The sequence below is a fragment of the Narcine bancroftii genome, chromosome 3, assembly GCF_036971445.1.
Source record: "Narcine bancroftii isolate sNarBan1 chromosome 3, sNarBan1.hap1, whole genome shotgun sequence".
NCBI lineage: Eukaryota > Metazoa > Chordata > Chondrichthyes > Torpediniformes > Narcinidae > Narcine > Narcine bancroftii.
In genome coordinates this window covers 119302531-119321511 of record NC_091471.1, presented here as the reverse complement: position 1 = coordinate 119321511, position 18981 = coordinate 119302531, and the positions used below count along the sequence as shown (strand labels likewise).

Genomic DNA, 18981 nt, shown 5'->3' with positions numbered 1-18981 from the left:
TTGCAATGAGATAGATAAAATTAATGACCTAGTAGTAAAGGACCCGCTTGGAACTAGGGATCATAGTATGTTTGAATTTCTCATACAGATAGAAGATGGGATAGTTAGTTCTAAAACTAGTGTATTATGCTTGAACAGACGAGACTACAACAGGATAAGGGAGGAATTGTTCAGCGTGGACTGGGAGCACAGACTAGTTGGCAGAACAGTTGAGGAATATTGGAAGATATTCATAGAAAGTTTTCACAGTACTCAACAAAAATATATTCCTATTAGAAAGAAGGGCAGTAAGAGAGGGAAGAGTCGGCCTTGGTTAACTAAGGAAATAAAGGAAAGTATAAAAATAAAAGCTCATGTGTACAAAGTAGCCAAAAGTAGAGGGAAAAAGAAGGATTGGGAAAACTTTAAAAGGCAACAAAGGACAAATAAATGAAATAAGGAAAGGGAAGAAGGATTATGAAGGTAAATTAGCTCAAAATATAAAAACAGGAAGCAAAAAATTATTAAAATATAAAACAAAAGAGGGTAGCTAGAGTCAACATAGGTTCATTGGAAGATGAGAAAGGAAGATTGATATTGAGTAATGAGGCAATGAGGCCGAGGCAATGGATAAATATTTTGTGTCAGTCTTCATGGTGAAAGACATGTCCAGTATGCAAAAGAGTGGTGATAAGGAAGCAAAGGGAGGTGAGGGCCTCGATAAAATAATTGTTACATAAGAAATAGTGATGAGCAAACTAATGGGATTCAAAGTGGACAAATCCCCTGGTCCTGATGGGATGCTAACCAGGGAACTGAAGGAAATGGCAGGAGTTATCATCGATGAGTTTGCAGTCATTTACCAAAATTCTCTGGATTTTGGGCAGCTCCCAGCAGATTGGAAGACAGCAAATGTTTTGTCACTTTTTAAAAAAGGGATGTAGACAGAAGACGGGTAATTATCAGCCAGTTAGCATAACGTCTGTAGTCGGGAAAATGCTTGATGCTGTCATTAAAGATTAAATAGCGAGACATTTAGAATTAAAGGGTTCCATCAAGCAGATGCAGCATGGATTCAGAAAGGGCAGGTTCTTATTTGACAAACTTGCTGGAGTTCTTTGAGGATATAATGGGTGCGGTAGATAGAGGGGAACTAGTTCATGTTGTATATTTGGATTTCAAGAAGACATTTGATAAGGTGTCACACAAGAGACTTATCAATAAGATGCAGATGAATGGAGTCAGGGGAAGTATATTGGCATGGATTGACGATTGGTTAACTGACAGAAGGCAGAGGGTCAGGATAAATGGGTGTTTTTCTGAGTGGCAGGCAGTGGTAAAGTGGAGTGTCGCAGGGGTCAGTGCTGGGCCCACAGCTGTTCACCATTTACATTAATGATTTTGAAGAGGAGACAGGGGGTAGTGTAACAAAGTTTGCAGATAATACTAAATTGAGTGGGAAACAAATTGTACAGAGGATGTGGAGAGGCTGCAGAAGGATATACGTAAGTTAGGTGAGTAGGCAAAGGTCTGGAAGATGGAGTACAACATTAATAAATGTGAGGTCATCCACTTTGGTAGGAAAAAAAATAGGAGAGCAGATTATTATTTAAATGATGAAAGACTCCAGCATGCTGTAGTGCAGAAGGACTTGGGAGTACTTGTGCATGAATGGCAAACAGTTGGGTTGCAGGTACAATAGGTTATTAAGAAGGTAAATGGAATGTTGGCCTTCATCACTAGAGGAATTGAATTCAAGAGCAGGGAGGTCATGCTGCAACTATACAAGGTACTGCTGAGGCTGCACCTGGAGTACTGTGTCCAGTTGTGGTTTCCTACTTGAGGAAGGATATATTGGCCTTGGAGGTAGACCAGAGGAGGTTGATCCTGGAAATGAGGGAGTTGATCTATGAGGAGAGACTAACTCACTTGGGATTATACTCACTCAAATTCAGAAGAATGGGAGGAGATCTTATAGAAACATATAAAATTATGAAAGGAATAGATAAGATAGAGACAAAAAAATTGTTTTCACTCGAGAGTGAGATGAGAACTAGGGGACACAGCCTCAAGATTCATGGGAGTAGATTTAAAATGGAGTTGAGGAAAAACTGTTTCTCACAGAGAGTAGTGAATCTGTGGAATCCTCTGCCCAGAGAAGAAGTTGAGGCCACTTCATTAAACATATTTAAGGTTCAGTTAGATAGATTATTTACATAAAAAAAGAATTAATGGATATAGAAAAAGACAGGAAGGTGGAGTTGAGCCAATGATCTGATCAGCCATGATCTTACTGATTGGTGGAGCAGGCTCGACAGGCTGGATGGCCTACTCCGGCTCCTATTATGTTCTAATGTTCTATAACCTGCATTACTTAGGAAAGGACTACAAGAGAATTGTAGAGTTCTGTTTTATTAATTATAGTAAATTGCAGTTAAGTTGTGTTAATTAGTTCAGTACCTTTAACATTTTTGGAATGAAAGTTTTGTCCATGATGTCACATTGAACAGCTTCTGTATAACACAGACAAATGCTTCATTTTATGCTTTTTCACATCAAATTGCCCATTTCATTTGGAGAACCTGATGCGGAAAATGTATGAACTCAACTGAAGTGTGTGATTAACTTAAGGACCTAAAAATTCAAATTTGCTTGAAAAGACACATGGTGATGTGCAGAAGAGCAGCAGCAGATTTTTCTTGCTGTTGGGGTACGTCTTTCACCAAGTTTCATGTGCAAGTGGCAGAATTTGTAATCCTTTGCATGATTGCTTGTATTAATTGAGTAACAGTTGAAGCAAGAGCTCCTAAAATTATGGTTCTTAACTGGATCTACTGCTCAAGTAAGCTTAGGCTGAGCTGCTTTGAAAAGTGATGAAAAATGTTTGTTTGGGAATGTCATTTCTCTAATTCTGAAGTGAAGATCATTGGATGCAAATCGATGACAGTCCTAGATTTCCTCCCCAATCTTGGCACATCATGAAGATCATGCCCCATCTCTGAGCAGTGGGCAGACCAAAATGTTTTGCATTCTGTAGCAGGTCTGTCCACGTTCAATGAAAATCTTTCCAACTACCAACCCTGCTATCACATATCAGAAGTATGTATGTGTGTGAGGTTTCCTCAAGATTTTGGGAAGTATACGAAGAGAGATAAGAGTGAATATATTTCTTCCATGGAATTCCCTGCCCACTGGCTCAGTATAGATTGCCTCGTTAATTATTTTTTAAATGAAATCAGTTATATCTTTGAACATTCGGGGAATTAAAGGTTATGGGGATGGAGTGGATAAGTGGAGCAAAGTCCACTATCAGATCTTGCTGAATAGAAGAGTATTTTTAACAGGTCAGATGGCTCCACCACTGCTCCTATTTATATTTTTATGAAACAAAATATTCACAAAAAAAATGTTAACTGAACAATCAAAGAAACGTGGCCAATAACTTCTGCAACCAATTAAAGTATAGACACCGGAACTGCAGATGCTGTAATCCTGAGCAGACAAAGAATTTTTTGAGGAACTCAACAGGCCAGATAGCATTTAAGGATGGTGAATGTTTTAGGCCTGAGCCCTTTATAAATGGGTGAAAGCAGGTGGGAGAGGGGCCCAGAGGTAATAAAGTATGGGACAGAGACATGGGATGAGGAACAATAGGTAGAGGGATGAACCATTAGGAAAGAGGTTGGGGGGGTAGGGAAAAAATGAACAGGAGTAGATAAAGCATGGAAACCATGGAATCAGATGGGGGCTTAAAATTTAAATAAATTGTTGTTCAAGCCATAGGGTTTTAAGCTATTCAGGAGGAATATGTTTTTTTCTCTCTCAAGGCTATGTTTAGCCTCACTCTGACAATAGACAAGGCCAAGGACAGGCATATTGCTATTGGACTGGTTTTGGGAGATGGCTACAGAAGACTCAAGTTAGAACTAAAAAGGAAAACAATGAAATGATTGAAACGGACTGTGTTCCGTTTGGAGTTTGGTGATGGCAATCATCAAATCTGTGTTTCGTCTTACCAATGTAGAGGAGGCCACACTGAATACACCACATGCAGTAGATTAGATTGGACAATGTTCATGTCTCACCTGTAAGGTCTGTTTGTAGCACTAGATGGAGATGAGGAACACAATGTTGGGGCAGGTATTACACTTTCTGCAGTTACAGTGGCAAGTGCCTTAGTGGAGTGGAAGTTTGGGGGTAGGGAGAGGAAAGGGGAAGAGTGGAAAGCCTCAGAAAGACATATCCCTATGTGTCCCTTTACAAGTTGCATATGAGTGACCCGGTTTCCTCTGTTGGGGCCAGTCATGATCTACATAGTTTCTTCACGTGGAACCATTATCCAGTTTGGTAGCATTACCAGTGCCCCTCATGCATAAACTTACATCCATGGATAGCACAGTTGGCATAGCGGTTAGCGCAACACCTTTACAACACCAGCGATTGGGACTGGACCAGGGTTTGAATCTTGCGCTGTCTGTAAGGAGTTTTTACATTCTCCCCATGTATGCATGGGTTTTCTCCAGGAGCTCCAGTTTCCTCCCACTGTTCAAAATGTACTGGGGGTATAGCTTAATGGGGTGTAAATTGGGTGTCATGGACTTGTGGTGCAAAATGGCTTGTTACCATGTTGAAATCTAAAATAAAAATGAAAACGGATGTGTGCAAATCAGAGTTTTGATGTGTGTTGTAAAATTGATTTTACATCTCAATTGATTTTACATCTCAACTCCATAAAACTTGTGTGATTGAATTTCAAGGCAATGATGTATTTTTAGAGCCATGTAGAATTCATGCATTTAACCTGTATTATGGAAATGGTTGATGCTTGGATCAAGAAGTGGGAAAATCAATTCTCCAGAGCTGACATTTGTCATCTTTTAATGAAAGAATGTCTTCCTGTTATATTTATAGATCAATATTGGCAGTGGCTGGGGAATAGATCATTTCTTGAATTCAACACTGAAAGAATGATATATGATATTGAGAAGTTTAAAGGTAAAGCAAAAAATACTTAAAATATTAGTGAACAAGTTGCAGAATTCAATTGTAATGTTTACGCTTTAGAACCCATATCCTGCGATTCACTTTGTATATCAGTCTGCCTTCTGCTTTTCTTGATGTTTGATAAAGAAAAATAGTGCTATCGAAGAATAACAGGACACAGATTGAAGTCACTGGCAGCAGGACCGAGAGCGAGATGAAAACATGTTTCTCTTGAGGAAGTGGCTCTGATCTGGAATGCAGTGTCTGAAACCATGGTAAAAGCAGTTTCAACTAAAAACAAAAAAAAAGAAACTGTTAGGTGTTAGGGAATGAGATGGTAAAAAGCTGAAATGCATCGACTTGAAGAGTGAAATGGTTACATGTTGAATTCCTAATGATTCAGGGTTTCTCGTGTTTGACTAAAAAATTAATTGAGCTCTGGGCTGATTCTGGTGCTTCTTGGAACACAGTCCATTTCAATCATTTCATTGTTTTTTTTTATAAAAGAGATCAGAGATGTATATGCAGATATGCTTTATTATTCTCCCAATTTGACCAGAATGCTGTACTATTATGGGTGTGGGGGAGGAGTAGAGACAGGGTCTTGTATTTGAATGTATGTTCCTAGATTTCTTTGTCGCCCCAGGTACCAGTCAATAGGCCAACCACTAGCTGAAAGTTTGATGGAGCCACATCTTCAACACCCTCACAGCCACTGACCAGCAATATACAAATGTAAATCACAAAATTCTGTGGACATCGTGGTTGAAATTAAAACACAAAATACTGGAGAAACTCAGTAGGTCAAACAGTGTCCTTTGTGTAGCAAAGGTAAAAATACATAACCAATGCTTTGGGATTGAGCCCTTCATCAAGGTATGAGAGAATGCTGGCAGGCATCCAAACAAAAAGTTTGTTGGGGGGTGTCGGGGTGTTGCAAAGGCAGGAGGTGATAGGTAGAGAGAGGAGGGAGGGGACACCAGCAATGAGGGGGTGGAGGGATGGTTGGGTGGGTGAGGGTGAAGGGAGGGGAGAACTGGAAAGGAGGAGGGGAAATAAAAGGTGAGCAAGTTTAGCAGACATTGCCTTATGTACTATCCCTCCCTGACCACCCACAGATTAGAGGAACAGCGCCTTATTTTCTATCTGGGCACCTTCCAGTCAGATGACCTTAACATCGACTTCTCTGCTTTCTGCTAAACTTGCTCAACTTTTCTTTCCCGTCTTTCCAGTTTTCCCCTCCCTTCCCCCTTACCCACCCAACCATCCTCCTCCCCCTCATTGCTGCTGTTCCCTCCCTCCTCTCTCCACTTATCCTCTCCTGCCTTTGCCACCCACCCTCCCCCCCCCAACCTTTTTGCCAAAATTCTCTCATACCTTGATGAAGGTCTCAAGCCAAAACATGGGTTCTGTATCTTTACCTTTGCTACCAAAGGACACTGTTTGACCTGCTGAGCTTCTCCAGCATTTTGTGTTTTTTTATGACTATATAAATGTATTCTTCCTGGAGAGTTAAAGCAAGAATCTACAGCAATTGATTGCTGCTAAATAGTTTCAATTCCTGAATGGGAATGCAAGGGTTAAGCACAGTGTACCCAACAACCCTCTATATCTCAAGCAGGCACACCACACTAATAAACAGAAAATTAATTACAACTAGCAAGTTTATCAAATGAACCTGATTTTCAGCATTGCCCACAGCTCAGGATCCGGGATGGACCTATTAAAGTCAGTCCTCCAGTGCTGCCTGTGGCCTGCAGCCTGGAGTTCTGTGAAAGTCCCCAGGTAGCAGAATAAACAGAGGGATCAAGACTCCATGTGCTAGACTTTTTCAATGCAGGGAAATAGAAAACACAAAAGTCTGCAGATGGTGTGATTGTAGTAAAAGTACACCTGGAAGAACTCAGCCAGTATTTTCAACATCTGTAGTATACAAAGATATATTGATGATGTTTCAGTCCTGACCCCTTCTTCAAGGAATAAGCCAGAAGCAGGAAATCTGAGAAAGACTCAGAATTAAGACAATGCTGGCTGGGGGAGAAATCCAGACCAATGGGATATGATAAGGGATGAGGTAAGAATTTATTGTGATTGTGCAAGATGAGAAGGAATGGAGAGATGGAGCTAGGGAAAGATGCTGGTGGAAGGGGGTGTGTGGTTTTAACAAAAACCACAGAAGTCAGTATTAATGCCATCCAATTGGAGGGTGTCCAGTTGGAAGATGAGGTATTGTTCCTCCAATTTGAGGCTGCTGTCTGTCTGCATGAGACCATGGACAGATATGTCTGCAAGGGAATGGGATGTTAATCCATGCTATTGCAACACTCAGAGCCGAGGTGCTCAACAAAGCAATCCTAGTCTGTATGTAGAGGAGACCACAATGGGAGCACCAGATGCAGTAGATAACCCATGCAGATTCACAAGAGGTAACTTGACTTTCCCATTCCAACAATTATTATTGTTAAATAAATAGTTGTGATACAAAGGGTTTGTATGAGCAGTTCATCAGTCATCCAGGAATTTCACTGCCCATGGAAAGAAGCTGTTTCTTTGCCCAGTGGTCTGGCTCTGATACTCCCATATATCTGTCCTGATGGGATTAGCTGAAGGAGACTGCACACGGGATAGTAGGGGTCCTCACTGATTTTGCAAGCCCTCTTTAGACAATGATCCTGGCATATCCCATCAATGGGAGGGAGGGAAACCCCAATGATCCTCTCTGCCACTCTTGTAGCCCTGTGGATTGACCTTCGATCTGATGTTCTACAGCATCCTTACCACACTGTGATGCAGCTAGCCAGCATGCTCCTGTAGAAAGTCAACAGGACAGTGACCGGTAGGCTTGCCCACCTCAGTTTTTGTAGGAAGTGCAGTCATTGTTGTTCCTTCCTGAAAAATGAAGAGATGTTTTGTGTCCAGGATACGTCACTTCTTAAGTGGACTCACAGGCTCAACTTGAAAACTTCAACTCCCAGGATCTTCAGAAAAATATGAAATTTTGAAGAGTAGGCATGAAGAACATGTAGCTATCCACTTTTTAGTTTGCGTGGGTGAGCTCAGAATAAAATAGCGAGTAACAGAAAATGGAAACAAAAACCTATTGTTTTACAAAAGCAGAATATGAAACTTGTTGGTGCGGAGAGTAACAAACTTAGCATTTGGACAATTTTGAAGCATAATTTATCTGGAGCACATTAAAACGAGAAGGAATATAGGGAAAAATACTGGAATAAATCAATTGGGCCAAGTAGCATGCTAATTGCTATGGAAATCAAAATAAATAGCCAGCTTTATGTTTTCTCTGATAAACTAATGCAGGTCAGATTTTCTGAACTATATTCTTATTTTGTGATTTTGTGAAAAAAAAAGATAGGAACAAGGGTGTGAACTAGAGTTTAAACGGTTATATTCTAACTGAAGATGTAAGAGTACAGTATCTAAGTTAAATTTGCATTTGCTACATTCTGTTTTTCAGTAACATATTTGGTTTATTCCTTTCAGCTTCTCTCTCATCTTCTGCTGCTTTTATAGTGTCAATTATTTTCTGCTCTTTGACAAAGTGTTGTGTCAGTCGCAGACATTGCCGTGGAGGGTGTGAGTTTAATTTGCATAGGATCAACCGTCCCACTGGTGAAAGAGGAAGGAGCAGAAATTAATGAATAGTCACTAACCTCAGAACTTCAATGGATACAAAGTGAATCTGCCAGCACTGTAACTGTTACAACCACTGCCTCAGTCCCTCAAAACTCAAATCAAAATCCAGTGGGATTTTTCACATCGGGGTTGGTGAAACCATGTGTCAAATTCTCAGACTGTAACTGATACTGATAACATTTCAACCCCAGAAGAGTAATAATTGACTGGTTCCCTTTGTGAACGTTCCTGATAGAATTTCACTGCAGCTCAGCTTGAACTGAAATATTTCAGATATCATTTTTAGTGCTTGTTAAATAATGGCTCTATGTCTGTCCCAACTATGTTTAACAGTAGGGATTGTGATCAACCATTGAATACTTATTCGTTGTGTGATATATGTTTCATAATGATCACTTAATAAATATAAGTGTTATCACCAAGATGGAAGAGTGGCAGAAGTACCATTGACAGATTTTAATACTAAAGAGGAAATGTTACGCTATACAAGAAATGGTAGTAACTGTAGAAGGGAGATCAGAGACCCCTGAGAGAGAGGCAACAGACCCTGAGACTAAAAGGTGCAAATGATCATCTGAAACACACGGTCAGCTAGTGAAATGATCTGACCCATTGCTGATAAGGGCAGCTGTTGTGAGATTGACAATTTTCATAATGTAACAATTTAAGTGAGGGACAATTTAGACTAGTATTGAATATATTAAAAAAAATTCCACGTTTAATAAAGTAAAAGGGCGGTCCACAATTAGCATCTAAATTTTGTGTTTTTCTAAATCAATCCAGAAGTTAGTATGGGTGTTAAGACATGGAAACATGTTTTTCAATGAGTACTTGTTAATATACATTTACCCTTTGAAAAATCTGCCATATTTTAAATATCCTTTCAGGAAGGATGGAAATTAATATCAGAAGATGTATTTAGTGCATCATAGGATGAGCAAAGCAATGTCAAAAATATATTTTGGTGTCATGTTTCACGAAAGAACCACACATTTAATCACAGACCAACAGAAGGGCTGTATCTTTCCACATTATCAAATGGTTGCTCATAAAGGCAGTCTAAGTGGAGTTGAATTTTGCAAAATAACAAGTACATCATTTGCAGCAATTGTAGCAGGTCTAACATTTCAGCTTAAGACTCTTTGTCAGGTGAGTTAAGCAGTAAAGTCTGCAGATGCTGTGATTGTAATGCAATAATGTGCTGGAGAAATTCAACAGGTCATGCAACGTTTATAGGAAGTAAGGGGTAAACAAATGTTATGGGTCTGAGCACTTCATCAAGATATGAGCAAAAAGCAGACAGGCATCTGAATAAAAAAAAGTGGAGGGAGAAAAGGAGAGGAGGGATGAAAGGGCAGGGAAGGTGTACAGGGTAACAGGTAAGAAAGAGGTTATAGGTGGGAGGGTAGAAGAGGGAAAAAAAGCTACAGGGATAGCGGGAAGCACTCTGAATGGAGAAGGATGGGAATGGGGAAATAGAAGAAAGGAGCCAGAGGGACAGGGAAAGAAAGAGACTCAGCACAGGGGTTTAACAGGAACTGGAGAACTCAATGTTCATGGTGTCCTGGTAGGAGAGTGCCCAGATGGAATATTAGGTATATGGGTAGAGACCCTTTTGCCACCCATATAACCATATACAGCACAGAACAGGCCAGTTTGGCCCTACTAGTCCATGCTGGAACAAATCCCCACCCTCCTAGTCCCACTGACCAGCATCTGGTCCATACCCCTCCAATTCTCTCCCCGCCATGTAGTTATCTAGTCTTTCCTTAAATGTAAATAACGTTCCTGCTTCAACCACCTACACCAAAAGCTTATTCCACATCCCAACCACCTTTTGCATGAAGAAATTTCCTCGCATGTTCCCTTTATAATTTTCCCCCTTCAATCTCAAACCATGGCCTCTGGTTTGAATATCCCCCACTCTTAATTGAAAAAAGCCTATCCATGTTGACTCTCTCTGTCCCTTTTAAAATCTTGAACACCTCCATCAAATCCCCCTCAATTTTCTGCGCTCCAGAGGAAAAAAGCCCCAGGCTGCTCAACCTTTCCCTGTAACTCAAACCCTGACATCCTTTCAACATTCTCGTGAACCTTCTCTGCACTCTCTCTATTTCGTTTATATCCTTCCTATAATTTGGTGACCAAAACTGCAGTCTTTAACTGAAAATGCTATTACCATTTCTCTTTCCACTAATGAGGCCTGACATCCTGCGTGTTAATTGCATTTTCTGTGTTTATTTCTGATTTTAACCATCTGTATGTTTTACATTTTCAAGGATATTCTCATTTATTTGCTTTTTCCATTTAAGTTCTCCATTTGTGATTGACAACTAAAACCAATCGTATCTATTGGATCTATGAGATGGTGACAATGTGCTGGACTTTACTTAAGGAAATCAATGCTGTAGATGTCATGTACCATTTCATCTACTATCCCGAAAAGCCCTACTCAGGATGTAGGATTTCAGGCCCAAGGGCCCCAAGCACTCTTAAATTGGTTTGTAGCTACGTCCATCCCAAGCTAGTCAGAAAGACACTGTCTCTTTCAAACATGAGGCACATTACAAAATGACAGCGAGCCCAAGTCCATTGTAAAACAGAAAATTATTTTTATAAATTTGCTGTGTGGGAAGTGACACCTTCATTTTGCTTGTTTTCTCTCTCTCTGAAACTGTTCTTTTTGCATTTTGCATGAAATGCAGTTGCATGAATTACATTTTGAAATCATAGATAAGAAATGTATTCACTGCTTCCATTAAAACATAGATGTGTTCATGTCAGACCATATTAATGTCATTCCACAGTATTCATAGTTTCACAAGTTCAGCATTTGGCAGAGTTCACGTTGGAATTAAAACCCAAAGGGAGGCTGCTCGTCCCATCAATCCAACATTAGCTCCCTATATGAACGATTCATCTAATTCTATACATTAGGTCATCCCATAGAGTTATCGATCAAAACCAACAGTTGGATTCACTGTTTTGTTTCCAATTCCAGTCTTGACTAACTACAGCAAAATTCCCCTCACCCACCCCCTTCACATCAGACATGTTTTGCTTTGATTTCCATATGTCATTTGATTGTTAAAACTCCCAGTAGATGCTTCATTTTTAAAAAAAAAACAACTAATAACTCACCACTGAAATAATCTCTGCTGAAGGAATTTCAAACAGGGAACAATTCCAAAACCTTGATCTGCTCTTTGCCCCTTACAACTACTGTGGTTTCCCATAGTGCTGAGACTAGAATTAACTAAGAGACAAGTAAACTAGTACTTTACAAAGTTTCAGCATTATCCATTGGCTTTTTGAGTTCTATGCCTCAATTTACAAAGCCAAAGCTTTAATAATAGTTTTTTTTCTATTTTTTTACATAAAAACATGTCATTCTCCATGTAAATTTTCATCCAGCACAAAGCTAGTCACATTACCAGTCTACTTTTGCCCTTGAAATCCATCACTCTTTTAGGTTTATGTCATCTCTGATTATAAAACATGGGCCCCCTGTGCCTATGTACTAATCATTAAAATAGCAATAAAAGCAGTGGTCTCAGTACCAGTCATTGGTGAACTTAATCGATTGTTTCCTCTAGCTTGAAAAAAAAAGCATTGTAAGAAATTGATGTTGAAGCAAAAGCTTATCCATGATCTTATTGAATTGTGCAGTAGACGAGAGGGACCAGATGGCCTGCTCCTTGCTCTAGTTCTTATGGTGTCATTCATCATTCAGAATATATTAGAAATTATATGACCTCCCTGTTCAAGAATATATTCATGCTTAAATGTGAAAATGATAGGGTAGAAATTCTGTAAGAAAGAGATCAAATAGGTGTGAATTTCACATTTACAGTTTTTAGAAAGTTAAAATGTTGCACATTTATATTTGACCTCCACCATCCTGCTCTGTAAGAATCATTGATGTTTAAGATCATTCTGTCATATATTGAATTGAATAAAGTTATTTTTCTTTGATTTGAAATTCATTGGGAAAAAAAAAGTTTAGCCATCCCTAGTTTTCTATGCCTTTCCATGCCCCAATCCTGGGGATATAGTAAATTATTACTTTAGTCTATGGGGTGTAAAAACTGAATCATAATTTGATTTTAATAAGAAACATTTTGATTCTAACCACATTTCAAGGAATTTTAAGGCCATCATCATAATTCAAGGACTGAAGGGGCTGACAGTTAACAGTATTTTTTTTCTTATCTGTCACTGACAGAACAAGGCAGTTGAATAACTGGAATCTGATTGAAGCAAGTTGGAAATCCTTTTTTTGTAAAGTGAGAATCAATCTTCACAAATGTCCACATTACCAGCTTTCATTTTTCTTAATTTTTACAAGTTCAAACAAGTCACAGATTCACTTTTCTTATTTACAAGAATGTAAAACGATAGAATTTTAAATTAAGGTGATTTTGGCAAAGTTGTTTTGCAAATGTTACAAGTAAAATAACCTGGTGATGAATGGAATTTCTCTTAGAGCTGTTCCCATTACACTGGAAGTATTGTGGAAAACAGTAGATAGATTCTCTGCTCTTTGTCAGGTGACATTACAAATGGCAGTCCATGAGCTCTGAGGAAATTCCAGTAGAGACTAAAGCATCTCTAGAGTAATGTTCAATTCATTGCAGAAAAAAATGTACTAATCTTCATTGCCAAGATATCAATCTGATGAACATTATCAGTTAACATGATTTTATTTTCTCCACAGATTCAAGGCCTTTGCCTGATGTAGCTTTGACAGGTAAATGTACAAAGGAATGTGATGAGTTTGGCCACTCTGACTCCTGTTGGATGCCAGTGCGTACCTCACCTGAGAGAAGGAAAAAGAACCAACCCAAGCTTTCTACCTTCATGCCTGTTACAGACCAAGAGAGTCAGGAAAAGCTGGCCAATGGTACTCCTCAGATTATAGGCGACCGCAACCGGAATCTTCTCAACAAGAGGCTGACTTCATCATACGAGAATTTCAACACAGCTAGTTACGGCAAAAATGAGGAAGGGAATCCTGAAGATATACCCCTGACTCAAACAGCTGATTTCAAGCCGTCTTCTGTTTCTCAACTCACTAGAAGAGAAGTTTATCTGTGAGACATCCGAGCATGATTTTGTCAATAAAGAAAAAAACAGCAAATGAGGTACCTAAATTAAAGAGAGTCAAAATATTGTGCAGGATATCCCATAAAGGGGCCACCAAAGAGATATGCAAGCATTTGCTGTTCCTGACTCCATATCTGGCATTTGACCATGTACCACCTGACAATTCTGTAAATTGTAAAAAAAAAGTCATCCTGGCTAACTATTTGCATGCATGCTGTAATCTGCCCACCGCAAGCTGCTCGCGGTCCAGAACCCACTGAATTTTACTTGTTAAAAAGTTGCAATATATACTGTATAAGAGGGAATATGTAATTAAAGGAGTACAACACAAGAGTAGTACAGTGTGATGTCTCCACATCTCAAGCATCTAATGTAATTATCTTATTGTTTTAAAGCATGTTTTAAATTTCCAGAGTGTGGATTGCAATGTGTTTTGTGAGATTCTTTTTAAACTTGGAAACTAATGCTGGATTTGGATGATGGGTCATTGTAGAATTTTCAGAAATGAATTATGATCAGTATGCATTCAAGTGGGGATTATTTTTCCTTTTAACATTTCCTGGATCACTGCTGCTTCAGGAAGCCTGCCTGAAACAACTATTTAAGTGACATTAGTTCTGGCATCTTACATCTTTTGGAAACATTCTTGAAACAAATTTATCAAAATTTGGAGACACAATATTTACACTTTCTTTCCATTGTCAAAACTGTGACAAGAAGCCACTTTAACTTTTTGTACCAGGCTGGTTTAAAAAAAATGCTACAATTGCCCTCACTGCTTAATGAATGGAAATCTTTGTGCTGATCTGCAATACCATTATTGGAGATGCTAAGACCAAAGGCACAGAGATCATTACAGTGGAAGATCCTGATTTGTGAGCCTTGCGGAAGGAACACTTCAAGCAATTAATCAGGGGCATTCCTACATGAACCGAAACACTGACACAACCGCAACATAAAGTGCGAAGCTACAGCTTGCGTAAACATGAGTCAAAGACCCAAACGAGACTCTGGAAATAACCTGCTGCAGGATGTTGCGCTAGAGTTCTGTGGTGAAATACAACAGATTGCCAGACCCAGGGAATACTGTCATTTCATTTTGCACTGAAAACAAAGTGCTGCAATACTGGATTGTTGGTTCAAAACTGCTGTTGTGCAAGAAAAAGAAGGACTCACATTCTTGAACATACAGCTGATTCTATACTTTTGGGACACATTGAACAATATACTTGCCTGAGAGTCCCATTATACTGTAATACTGATCTGGGATGATTGAAAACTGGTAACTTGCTCAGGAAAAGCAGTAATGTTGGAGGACTCCTCTGTTTTTCATATTTGGTAATGAAGATATGCTAGACAACAACAGTAGAATGCATGCGATAGCTTTAGCAAAAATTTAGCATTATCTAGGCCAGCCATTCTCAACCATTTTTTGGTAATGGCCCCCTGAGGACTTGGCTCAAAGTTTATGGGTGCCCTTCCCTGTGAAGCAGTCAAGTTTAGTTGATTTCTTCCGTACTTCTACCGACTACATTAAAAAAATAGGATTTCAGTCTTTACCCCGCTTAAATGTGCTGTGAACCCAAGGGGGAGGGGGGCGGCATATGGCCCCTGTTGAGAATGGCTGATCTAGACTATGACCACCATAAAACAAGACTACAGCACATTGTTGTGGTTAGCATAGTTTACCCAGTTCACTGAAATGTTTAATGATGTTATTTCCTTTAGAATTTACCAAACCAGGATGCAACTCTGACTTGCTTAGTGTCCAGCCTGTAACTGGAGATTGTGTTCTTTGGGTACATGAGAATGGATTGAAGTGATATCCTGAAATAACTTAAAGAACTAAAAATGATGAAGAATCTTCACAGTGGTATTACAGTGAGTTACCTAAACATCAACCATTCTCAGTGAGACACAAAACCAATATGAACACATTCTGTTTAATCACAAAAAATCATTATTTAAAGAGAAGTTAATATAAAAAAGTTCAAAAATATGAACTCAAAGTGGCATGTAAGGTGAAACAATGTTGCTTTGGTAAATTTTGGAAAATAATGCTTTTGGTAGAATACAGTGCTTTTCATAATATGCATAGAGTTATTTAAAGTTGTAGCGGCTTAAATATTGGTCAAATACTCAATAAATACTTGTTGCACCCTTTGTTTACCTGTTATCTACTGCCTTTCACTGTTTTACGGAATTTTTTTCCATGACTTTTAAGCCACTGGTTGAAATATTTCTTACCTTGGCATCTGAACAATCCTGCATAGTCCAGGTGAAAGCAGTGTTAAACAGTGGAGAGTGTAATGTAAATACAATGCAACATCAGCTATTTGAACAGTCAGTTATAATTGAAAATAATGTAATTGATTATTATTTGAATGTTCAAATTTCTGTTGCACTTCTGTTCAATCATCAGATACAAAGCTGCTCCTACCTGTACTACTGTGTAGATACAGTAAGTACGTGTTAATGGATGTTCACATTAATTACAAATATATACATATGTATTTTTATTGCACGTTACAAAAAAATCACTAAATGCATAAGAAATTCCTTTAACAATAATAAGTGTAGCTTTTTTTACTGCAAGTATGAAGCTAACCATTAGACTTAGATTTGTGCCCCTCATAGCATATAGCTGCATATTCCCAAATATCCTGGTTGATTGGATTAATTCAGCCGCACGATTTATCATCTTATTGAATTTGACAAATGTAATGGGCACCATTCACAAAAGGTGGGAACCATAATTTAGTCATGATTTTCAGCATTTACATGATATGTGACATCTGCAAATGATTCAGGATTTATGTTTTCAGCATTTACATAAGGCAAGAGTATCAGACTGTGCACCACTTACAAGATAAGTGCTGTTAAGATAAGGTATGATGCTACATTAAATGCTGGCATTATCTAATGCTACAGTTTTAGAGTGCTTCGATAGCAAAGTAAATGCAATCTATGAAACTGTGCCTTTTATACCCAGCGGTATAAAGAATAGTTGGAACATTGAGGTGAGAGAAGAAATAATAATGTTGAGATTTTGTGCAAGGCAGATGTTTGTTGTCATTAGGGTGCATTTGCTATTCATATAAACAAGAAATGTGAAATACAAAGTGTAATATTTTATAATATTAGATATGTGGCCATACAAAATATGATATGCATAAAGAATTGTAATGGAGATTGATTTTTTTCCTCTCATCTACAGTGTTTAATGCTCAAAGTTAAAGCAATTGTACATTCATTTACTGTAGATAATTGCCTTTTTCAAACCATAGAAACTGTCAGTTTCAACTTACCAATGTTGATTTAGATTAAATGTTCTATGTTTACACATGAAAAATCTTATTGAAAATGTGTTTTCATTTGTGTTCAAATACACGTGTTCCAGAGTATTTCTGACATATATTTCCTAGCATTAACTTCATCCCAAACTTATTCATAGCAATTCCTTCATATTTTTTCAAGTGCATCTGCTTCAAAAAGTTTATTCTGTAGAAAACAAAATCATCTGGCCAATATGTTTCTTATTTCTGGTCTGAATCTTTGAATAACAACAAATTATTTTTTCACAAAGTAATGAAGATTTTTTTTTAAAAAAGCAGCTGACTGAAAATGTTTCAGCAAAACAAACTCTTGAAATGGTTTTAAAAAAGCACTGAGAAATAAGCACTTCCTCAGCACTACAACATCTAGGAAAATATTCAGAAATATAAGTTGCAGTATCCCAATCAAAATAATTCCCCCTTATGATATATAAATTACAGCTGCAAAAGTTAAAATTATTTCCAAGCAGAATGTTTTTTTAAAAAACAATTAGTACGTCATCAAATCACGAAATGCAAATGAAATAGTTTGAAGTAAAATTTGTTTCATTTTGTTTGAATACATTTTCAAATATGTCAACAATTTTCTAATTAAGACAGCTGTATAAAGAAATGTTTTTAATGAACCATTCAGTTTTTAATATCCCTCAAACAAAACTTGAAGAGAATCACTTGATGTAGCATTTGTTGCTGAAAACACAGAGAACAATTTATCAACATTTACTTACAATTTAAATATGACTGAATATTGAATGTCAGTCCATTTGTTCACAAAGCAACAAACCTGATTTAATCACTACTGTATAGGGGCTTTGTAATCAGAAAACCTGCCTTTTGTTATCTGCAAATTAAGTATTTTTTTGTTTGCAATTATGTGTTACCTTTCTCAAAATAATTTGTACTCTGAAGCAAATTATTGAAGAAATTTCTAATTCTTCTCACTCATCTACCTTTTGGTCATTTGACATTGGGCAGTCGCATTCTTTAAACTGTGAATGAGAGCAAGTACAAGCTTCCATGGTTTTCTCTTGTTTCAGAAATAAAATGAATGTTTCTGTGCAAGTACTGTGCTATGAGTTCTTGACAGAATGTGCTTCTTTTCCTGTTCCATATTTACAGGATTGACTTTCTGAGCATTCTGAAGGGTGGTGAATAGTTTGACTTGCTACAGCCTGCAGCAGAAAACAGAGATCTGAATGATTAAAGTTAAGGTACACCTCAGAAGTTTCTATTTCTCCCTGGTGCTTTGCAATAAAAATTCAGTGACTGAATTTTAGGTAACGCAGCCCTTCCTTACCTATTTCTATATTGGCAGCAGCTGACTCTGGAAGAAATCAACTGATGTGTTGAACAAAGGCACAAAACCAAGGTTTAGTATAACTTAGATCTTTGAAAGGGTTTCTTTGTTCTTACCCCTGCCCAAGACCCTCACGACTTTGATATCAAACATTTAAAAAAACTGGGCATACAAGGGACATTGGTTTCTCTGGTTAGAGTGTTCTTTTTAAAAATTACTGGCTACAACCTTGCAATTCCTCAGGCTGAGCCTTTCATAAGATGCTAAACCTGAAGGTCGACTCACAAAACTGTGTCAGTACAACTTGGCTTTTGCACATGGATGCTGGCCAGGTGTTGATGACATGATCATACTTCAAGGTCTCTTTGTTTTGTGGTTCCTAGTATCAAGCTCTCCATCCCTCTCAGAACTGTCTTTGCAGAGCCTATCGAGGCACCGAGGCTCCAACTAGATTCCACCCCCACCTTAGTCCATTTAATATGCAGCAAATTATATCACTATGGATGTTGGCCCTATTTCATCACAGAGATTTGTTTCCTTACCATGTTTAAATTCATTTGTACAAAGCAAAGCCACATACAAACAAGGCTCACCTTACTTTTAATTTTAAAGCATCCGCTATGTATG

General features: G+C 38.2%; 1 protein-coding gene across 2 annotated transcripts in view; it reads left to right on the top strand.

Annotated features, from left to right (window-relative positions):
- Positions 1 to 17025, top strand: part of pcdh7b (protocadherin 7b) — a 421552-nt gene extending 404527 nt beyond the window's left edge. Inside the window, exons 3-4 of one of the 2 annotated variants that reach the window (XM_069924998.1) lie at positions 4891 to 4974; positions 13334 to 17025. In XM_069924998.1, the coding sequence (XP_069781099.1) occupies positions 4891 to 4974; positions 13334 to 13713 (464 nt within the window). In that variant the 3' untranslated portion in view covers positions 13714 to 17025. The remainder of the gene's footprint in view (positions 1 to 4890; positions 4975 to 13333) is intronic. The other variant, XM_069924999.1, reaches the window with a different exon arrangement.
- Positions 17026 to 18981: the final 1956 nt, after the last annotated feature.